Source organism: Coturnix japonica, chromosome W (genome assembly GCF_054131305.1).
Source record: "Coturnix japonica strain WE chromosome W, WE-NBRP24, whole genome shotgun sequence".
NCBI classification, from domain to species: Eukaryota; Metazoa; Chordata; class Aves; order Galliformes; family Phasianidae; genus Coturnix; species Coturnix japonica.
The window spans coordinates 5,461,838-5,471,080 of NC_140701.1; the positions used below are offsets into that span (position 1 = coordinate 5,461,838).

At 46.8% G+C, this 9,243-nt stretch overlaps 1 protein-coding gene across 1 annotated transcript; it reads right to left on the reverse strand.

Moving 5' to 3' along the window:
• Positions 1-5,723: 5,723 nt before the first annotated feature.
• On the reverse strand, positions 5,724-7,780 carry LOC146754366 (zinc finger CCCH domain-containing protein 11A-like). The gene is made up of 5 exons (XM_085527542.1): positions 7,741-7,780; positions 7,616-7,702; positions 7,040-7,318; positions 6,656-6,726; positions 5,724-6,208 (listed from the first exon to the last, which is right to left on the reverse strand). The coding sequence occupies exons 1-5, from the start codon at positions 7,778-7,780 to the stop codon at positions 6,149-6,151; spliced, it is 537 nt and encodes a 178-aa protein (XP_085383668.1). The 3' UTR covers positions 5,724-6,148.
• Between the last annotated feature and the right edge of the window lie 1,463 nt (positions 7,781-9,243).

Below are 9,243 nucleotides of genomic sequence, written 5' to 3' on the forward strand. Positions count from 1 at the left end.
CCATCACCCTCTTCAGGTACGTATCCAGGCTTATTCTTATAACAGAAGAACATCAAAGGCGGCTTGAGAAAGCCAGCAAGAGTTCTCTGCTCTGGGATAGGTGCTGGTTCATCAGCAATTATAGCACCATCAGATGGAGGATTGTCTGATGGCACAGTTGTCATCTCAGCTTTGGACAGAAATTGAGCCAAACGTGAAGACTGAATTACTTCAGAACAGCAACACTAACCCCACAGTGCCCTTATTTCTGAGCTGAGCTGTCTGCAGCAATGTGTACTACTGAATCACTGAGTAACTGTGAGGGTTTGACATCCCAGAAAACATTAACCAGCAACTGAAGAGGACTGGTTTCAAATTACTTGGGGGAAGTCTGTGCTTCTTACCAACTAACCTCAGTCTATTACCATGGTAGCTGTTACTGAAACTTTTACTGTTCAAGAAGTCATCCTTTAGTTGCATGCTCCTGAGACAACCAGAACACTGCTCTCAGTCTCTGAAATGTAACAGACAGGTGCATAACAAATATTATAGGTATTAGATATTTGAAACGCATGTAATTACACACCTGAACAACAGATACTAGCAGACTAGGTTGACATTGTGAGTTAGGATTCTGACAGGATCAACAGTTTTCATCACTTGCTTCATTTTGGACTAGGCATACAGAACAGCTAAAGAAAAAGACATTTTCGAATAATTCTGAGTAGTCTTTGGAGCATCTACTTGCTCAAGTTTAAAGGAGAATCGCTGAAGAGAAGCTCTGGTATTAGTTTTGCTTGGATTCCGGCAGGCAGTGCATTAGGAGGCAGCATGATTGTTTCTCACCAAACAGATTATACAGTCCCATTGACCTTCCAGCCTTTTTAGCAAAGACAGATCCACATTTCTCTTGTGCAGTATTACGGCTGGCTTTGAAACTTGCAGCACATTCAGTAAGAGAGGGCCATTACTGTGTTTCCCACATAGCTGGATTTGGGCTTTGGCATGAAACAGTGCCACAGTGTAGCTGTAAGCAACACCACGGCATCTCTCCAAACAAGCTGTAGAGCAAGAATGACTTTGTCAGCTACTGACAGATCTGAGGAGCATTCATCAATGATCTTCATTAGGCAGTGCTTTCTTTGAAGACAGGGTTTGTGCACTTCTTGTGCTTCTGCCAACACACCATCATTCATAAACTCATCTGCCTTTCTTTGCCAAAGCTAAGCAACAGTATTTAGATTAATGAGAATCAGCTGGAATGCAAGTAACAACAAGCATTTGGGGTAATGCAAGCTAGGAACCAACCTCGGCAAGATTCCAGTGTGAACCACATTCTTCATAGCTTCAAATGCTAGGAAAGCATCATCAGTTTTGCCTTCAACTGCATCCAGCGCTGCAAGTGCTATACGTGCCTCTTCTTCATAGGCTGCAACCTGAAAGACCTACAAGCAAAGCGAAAAACAAGTTATACCTAACGTACACACTGATACTTGGAACAGCTGGTGCATGCCAACAGCCAGGAAGGAATCGGGTAGGAGAAAGTTAACAACATCACTCATTTTCCTCTAAGACAAGAAAATACTTCTGGAAGAAAGTCGGTGCTCAGGGAGGTCAGTGTCATCCAAGCAGATACAGTTCTACAACTAAGAGAAGTTCTCAACAAATACTGTTTCCCCCTTCACCAGATACATTCTGATACTACCAAATCTCATCGTTAGCACAACCCAAAAGAAACCCAACAACAACAACTACAAAATAAATAAACAAACACAACAAAAAGCCCAAGCAATGTAAATGTGGCTCATTTCCAGCTGGGACAGACCTGCTTTCTTCAGCTTGTCAGGTATGATGCAATGTGTTGGTTCTAGGAGAAAAGCAATGCTGATAACACACCAATGTTTATAGCTCCTGCTAAGCATGTTGTGCACAGACAAAGCTGTTCTCAACAAAGGATCCAAGGAGTTGGGAAAGAACAGAATTAGGACACCTGGTTTACGCTGGCCAAAGGGGTGTTCTGTACAGAATGGCATGGTGCTTAGCCATCTTCTGGGTCTAACCACAGCCAAAAGCTTGTATATTGTCATATAACACCCTCTACTCTACTCTTAGATCAATCCATCTGCACCTGAATGTCCACATGATGGAAATGTTTGTAGAGAGGATCAGTCAGTTCAGGAACATTTTTGTTCTCCCTGATGGTTTCCAAGCTAATCAGAAGTTTCTTTGCCCAATGTATTCCTTCTGGTCACAGAACAATTCAGACTAGCACCCTGTTGAAGAAAAGAAATAGAAGCTATCTCAACAAATCCAAATCAAGTGTTACCTTGTTTGGTTCTTACTGGTTTTTCCCCATGTGCCGGACTGTGTGCTCTGCTGATTCCCATTCCTGCCTGTTCATGCAGCAGGAACCAGTGTGCAGCAGTCTGGTATTTATAAGGCAGACTCTTCTAATGCAGTCTTCAAACAAGAATTTGCCAGCAGTTACTGTTAATTGTTTATTGCCTTCACCCAGGACTTGGAAAACCAAATCTAGAAGGAATTGCATTAGAAGACCATTAGTGGTCTAATGGAATAATCCATTAGTGGATTATTCCAGCTTGCAGTGCCCACATATTTGGGAAGCTTGCTTCATCACTTCATTCCTACCTTGGCAGTGAGTAGTTACAATTGCTTTATCTTTCTTGTGTAATCATAAATGTTTTAGAGCAAACAGCTGTGTCTTGTGTGCTTTCACAGTGCCAGTACGTGTGCTGGTGATCCACTTTGGAAGTCTGAAAGCAACTTTTAACTACAGCATAAGCTCTTAAAACTCAGAGGATCGAGGTGTACCAGCAATTTAATCTGGTGATATTATCCTCAGGATGATAGGAAAAAGACTGGACTAATGTGACACTGCCTGCTGTAAAACCAAGTTTCTGTAGAACTTCAAATACATTTATTAAAATCCCCTCTCCAAACCAGAAGCACATGATGTCTGTTCAGCCTTTTAATTTCACATCTTGAAACAATCAAACCCAGCATGCCCCATAGTACCTCTGAGCATGTATTTCTGTGCTTCATGCTAATATGTTCCCAATGCAGCGTTTGCCCCCACACACCGTGTGCACACAGCCTCACCTGGCATAAACAGCTGTATGCGCACAGTGCTGCTGACTTCCCAGCACAGAATGCCCTACCACAAGGTCTAGCCTGGTTCCTTCCAAGCTGCTAAGAGCAGACATAAAACACGTGTTGTTTTAGTTTTGACCCTGTGTGTATAGTTATACAACTGAACACTTAGACAGCCAATAGGTAATGTAATGTAAATGTAAACACAGGGTATACAGATGCTTCATACAAATGATTAATATGATAGAAGGATAAAGGGAAAATGCTCACCAACATTGAAGGTCCACAGTAAAGTCAAAAAAAAAAAAAAAATCACCAGAGGAAGAAATCCTGCCTTAGAGCTGGTCAGCCCTTACATGAGATCTGGGAGAGGTGGAGCCAAGCTCCACCCCTTCCAGTAGCACAGCTGAATTACCTTCACCTGTGCTCCTGCAGCTGACTCATTGCTTGCCTCAGGTGGTCAATCAGAAGTTCAGGCTGTGATCAGTAGTTTCCTATACACTTTGTTAAGGTCAAAATACACTTCAGAAAAGCTGGTAAAGCAATTGCTCTGCCAGTTGTCCTCCAACTTTGCTGTCACTCTAATTTGGCTGTTAAGATCTGCAAGCTCCACCACAAATTACACACCAACTTTGCTTTCTTTCAGAGCTGGTTTTTGAGCACCTGCCATGTGTTCAAGGGATGGACTTGTGCAGGGACTCTCCAGAACTGGTTGGGAACGCAGCTGTCTCAAGCAAACACAAAACAGTCCAAAACTTACCTGAGAACATCTGGCACAACTCCAAACTTGAGTTTCTCACAATGGTGATGTGTTGGTGCATCTGGGAGGAGGTGACCCAAATTTACAAGGTGGGCATCTCTGTCCTTTTTCCCAGCTGAAATGCGTTTGAGGATCCAGACTCAGCAAATATCTTCTCGTCTTGTTTGCATTATCACTTCTGTCTTCAGATTCGTTGTGCTGATTCCCTTAGTTGTCAGAGGGAGCGGGGTGTGACCAGGACTCAGCTGGGCTGTGATCAAACTGCACGTACAGCCTCAGAAACTGCTCAGGAAATTGTTAAAAGAGCCGCTTCTTCTTCCTTGAAACTTCTGGCCTGCTGCAGCTTTGATTCTTTAGGGAAGAACAGACATAGCTGTGATTGTCAGGGTCTGTGTGGTTTGATTCTGGTTTCTGGGACATGATGAAGTGCGTGGAGTGCAGGGTGATGGCACTCTAAGGACATTTCCATTTGGGTTGGATTTCCAGGTTGCTGTGTTCAGTTAGGGGAGTCGTGGCACTGAGGTCTGTGTGCAAGGTCTTGCAGGCAGGCTCAGACTATGCTGATGGCTGCAGTTGCTGTCACTGTGTGCTTGCAGCCAGCACCCTGCTGCCCAACTCATGCCACCCACGTGTTTCCCTGGCGTGTTGAAACAAGCAGGAAATCCTGAAACTTGGGAGTTTCAAAAGCAGCGTGATTTGTCTCCTCGGGCAAAGTCCTCAGCCAGAACTGCAGTAGAGACACCCCCTGGAGCCAGCAACTTGGGGTCGAAAGTACTGGATTGGAAGGGGTCAGTGCCAGGCACCCAGCTAACCTGTGGAGGTAACAATGTGCCTAGAACTAATTTGGCCCTGGACTTCCAGAGAGCCTACTTTGATTTTTTGCTGTTGCCTACTTGGAGGAATCTCACAGGCTAGAGTGCTCAAAGGTAAGGGGGCCATGAGAGCTGGGCAGCATTTAAATAGCGCTTCTTTGGAGCTCAGGATTGGTGCATCCCGAAGAGAAGGAAATAGGGAAGGGGGGTGTCCTGGAAATGGGTGATGCTGAGATGGTGAAGATGTTGAACACCTTCTTTACTTTGTTTTTCACTTCAGTGACTGCCCCTTGGGACTCCTGGGCCCTGGAGGGAAGAGAGAGAGCTTGAGAAATGGAGAGCTTCCCTCTGGGTGAGGAGGGGGTGATCTGAGAGCATCTGGTTGGGATCAGCGTGCACAATCCATAGACTCTGATGGGATGCATCCACATGTGTGGAGGGAGCTGGCAGAGGTGATTGTCAAACTCTTTATCATCTTTGACAGGTCTTGGAGAAGTGCCTGAAAGCTGGAGGAGAGCCTGTGACACTGCAGTCTTCAGAAAGGGCAAGGAGGAGGATCTGGTAAACTGCAGGGCAGTCAGTCTCACCTCTCCCTGGAAAGGTGGTGGAACAGCTTGGTCTGGATGCCATCTCCAGGCAACTGGAAGGGAATAAGTTTACCAGCAGTAGACAGCTTGGATTCACCGGGGAAATGTCATGCTCAGCCAACCCTGCAGCCTTCTGTGATGGCATCACCAGCTGGGTAGATGTGGGGAGAGCAGTGGATGTCATCTACCTTGACTTCAGCAAGGCTTTTGATACTGTCTCACATGACATCCTGGTAACAAAGCTGAGAAAGTGTGGGATAGATGAGTGGATGGTAAGCTGGGCTGAGAACTGTCTGACTGGCCAAGCTCAGAGGGTTTTGATCACCAGCACAGCGTCCAGTTATAGACCTGTGTTCCCCGGGGTTTGTTGATGTGTCTGGTCTTGTTCAGTATCTTCACTGATGACCTTGATGAGGGGATAGTGTCCACGCTCAGTAAGTACACCTATGATACAAAGCTGGGAGGATTGGCTGACACACCTGAAGTCTGTGCTGCCATTCAGCAAGACCTGGACAGACTGGAGAGCTGGGCACTAATAAACAAGAAGTGGTTTAACAAAAGCAAGTGCAGAGTCTTGAATCTGGGAAGGAATAGCAGCAATTATCAGTACAAGGGCATGCAATGTTGTGTGGGCACATGGGTGTGCAAAGGAAGAACAGTGCTGGGATGGGCTGTGGTGGGCCAAAGATGCATAGTGGACCGAAGATGGTAGATGCAACTCTGGACCAAAAGTCATGCAGCAGCTCATGGAGTGTCACTGGACAAATCAGGCTGTGCGCTCTTTGTGAATCTCTAATTGTGATGGTTTATTGATTGACTGCAATCAAACTACAAGTACTGAGTTGGGCAGCAACTGAAACACCGCGCACTGCAGCCGCTGCCATGTGATGTTTCTCCTCTCAGTCTTTCAGCTGCAGCTTCTGCATCATCTCTGCAAGGCTGTTCATCGCTGCGGAGAACTGGAAAGAAACAAAGCAAGCGTAGAAGTAGGACAGAAACAATCTAGGGAGATCTCATGAAGAAACTCTGACCAGTAAACATCCAGAATGGCCCCGTGTGGAACAGCATGTTCCTTTCATTCAGGTCACTGACACTACTTCCCAGGACACACTGCCTATGCTCTGTCGTGGAAAGGCTGTTTCAAAGGTTGCAGTGCCCGACATGGCAAGCTTCTTTATCACAGCAAAACCTTCTGGCTGTTACCAACCACATCCTTCTCAAGCCAGAGGAAGGCGTCCAAGCTCCCCATGGCAGCTCTCACTGACAGTGTCATTTCCTCAAACACACAGCTGGCTGCTTTTCTATTCCATTGCTTCCCTCAGGATTTTACCATCTCTTTCATATCTGACAGATGGAGGCACTGAGACCAACAAGAGAATGTGTGTCTGTGTTCACCAAGGACTCACCTCTATATGTGCAGCTCTCTGAGAAGCCTTTTTCAATTCCCTTCTCCTTTCTTTTTGTCGTTGTCTTCTTTCTATAAAGCAAGAATACCAATGAATTCATTTTGTTAACAGCAAAACTGCAGAAACATGGGTGCTGTGAAAACAAATGGCAGTCCAATGACAAAGCAAATGGGACTAGGAAGCCTCTCAGACATTTCCAGGGGGACATACAGAAGACCACTGTGAAATTAACAGAAAGAGATGCATTTAGGTATTCTGGCACCTCACTGCCTTTGGACTTTGTAGCCTTCAACTCTTATCCCCTCTACAGAGCAGGAAAAAGCAAGCCCTAAGCAAACTCAATGTGTTGCACTTCACCAGGACGGTACCGCAGCACCTTCTTACCTCTTTGCTTGGAGCTCAGTGCTGGGGCAGGCCCAGGGTGTGCTGCTGGGGCCGGCACACTGTCTCTGTTCTGGCCTCTGGCTCTTTTGGTAGCAGGCAACTGCGCTGCAGTCTGTTTCTCTTTGTCCAAACCCTTGCGTTTACACCCAGCCAGGGTCTTGGAGACAGAGCTGGGACCTGCTGTTACAGGAAGCCCTCCAGCCTGAAGATGAGCTCCCTCCGAAAGCACTTCCTGCACCACTTTCGCATAGATGTTTCCATTTGGCTCCAGGCATACATCTGTTATAATCAAGAAAGGAGAAGCAGTAAGATTTAAAGAGCGACCAACGCTAATTTCTGTAGCAAAATGGGCCACAATACTAGGAAATCTCATCTTGCGTGTTCACAGTAGCGGATCTTAGGATCTGAGCTGAAGGGTGGGTTTGCATTTCAAATCTGGACAGGGAAGGTAATTGTAAATCCCAGGGATGAAGACCTCACGCAACACGCAGCAAAAGGAGTATGAAGAAAGAATGGACAGAAAGCCTAACTAGAAAGACATTGAATCAAACCCTGATGCCTGTTGTGCATCTGTACCTCTCCTGGGTGCCACGTCACAGGCTGCAGTCCTCCCCAGACTTTCCGCAAGGCTGCTCTTGGCTGGAAGACCGCTTGTGTCAGCTTCTGGCAGAAAGGAACAAGAAATACTTGAAGAGCATCGCCAACCACCAACTTCCACTCTTCAAGTGTAGTTCCTACCATTTGCCTTTTTGCTGCTACAGCATGGTGCCATTTCTACAGTAAGCACAGATCTGCAGTGGACTTCCTTCACTCTTCCATCACACACGCACCCCTTCATGCAGCCCTATTTAGAAATACCCACATTCTGGAAAATACAGACAAAAAAGAAACAGGCAGAAAAGCGGCAATAATACTTTGTCACTGGTGGGAATCTCCACAGAAAGTGCTGTGCTAAAGGTGTGAGGTTAAGGGATCATCACTATCAAGATAAAAGTCACAGCATGGAAGATTTAGCGATGGCGTGCTGACTAGAAGGAAAAAACAACACTTACCTTGGAGCTTGTTCATTTTCCCTCCTATCATCGGATATCTTATCATCATCTACGTAGCTCTGAGGTTGGCCAAAGCCTGTTGCCATGAGCTTTGCTAAACGCAACAGTGCTGTGGCTCAGAGGTATTACACCGGCACATAGCATAGGAGAACTCCATAACCCAAGTGTCATGGGAAGAAGAAAGGGGAACTGTTACAATCAATTACGTTCACTAAATTGATAATTGTAGGCTTCTTGTCACACACTACTGCCTACAGCAAAACAGCACAGATGTTGACAACTGTGATTTCTGCATACAAGCAACCACTCGAGGCTGAGCACTCTCTCCTGTCTCTTTGCCATGCCTAGAAAGACCCAGAAGAGCTCAGCGTTCTCTTGCTGTTAGTTTACATCCTCCAAGCACTTCCAAAGGCACGCTGCTCTGTAGAAAAAGCTGAGCTGCCCAGAAAGTTTGTGCAGGAAGAAGGCAGCAGTGTCAGTGCACGTCATCCTGGGGGATCTGAAAGCATTTGTGAAGAGAACAGGGAAAGAAGAGGGAAGAGAGCAAAACCAACAGGCACTAGCACTGCTGCCCACAGGGGGCGGGGCTTGAGGCAGGGCCTGTGCCAGAGGGGGGCCTGGCACAGTTAGGGCCAGCTCAGGGCCCAGAGCAGAGGGGGAGCAGGCAGAGGCAGGGCCTTGGGGCCCAGGATGGAGGAGGACCAGGCACAGCTGGGGCCAGCTCAGGGCCCAGAGCAGAGGGGGACCAGGCACAGCTGAGGCCACTGCAGGGCCCAGGTGAGAGGGGAACCCAGCACAGTCGGGGCTGCTTTGGGGCCCGGCACAGCCAGGGCCTATCCCCCTTTTTTGCACATATGAAATGCTCCCAGCTGTGCTGCACAGCAGAACATCTTTCAATGGAGATGAAAGCCTGTGAAATGAAAGAATCCTTTCTTATTTCTTTCACATTTGTGTTTGTTGACTGCAGTTCCAACCAGGTGGACTCGCAGTGTCTTGCAAGTGCCACCTGGAAGCAGGTACAGACTGGAGACACAGCACCCTCAATGTCCAGGTGAGTAAGAGCAGCCAAGGAGGCCTTTGGGCTCTGCAGGGTCCAAGTGTGGAGCATTACACACAGGAACAGCTGAGTATAAAGACAGTGGCAGAGCTGCA

Coding starts and splice junctions, on each gene's coding strand:
- LOC146754366 (XM_085527542.1), bottom strand. CDS start 7,780: ATGGTAGGAACTACACTTGAAGAGTGGAAGTTGGTGGTTG. Junction 7,703..7,740: donor AGAGTGGAAGTTGGTGGTTG/GCGATGCTCTTC, acceptor CCTTTCTGCCAG/AAGCTGACACAAGCGGTCTT. Junction 6,209..6,655: donor AGAGAGCTGCACATATAGAG/GTGAGTCCTTGG, acceptor GTTTCTTTCCAG/TTCTCCGCAGCGATGAACAG.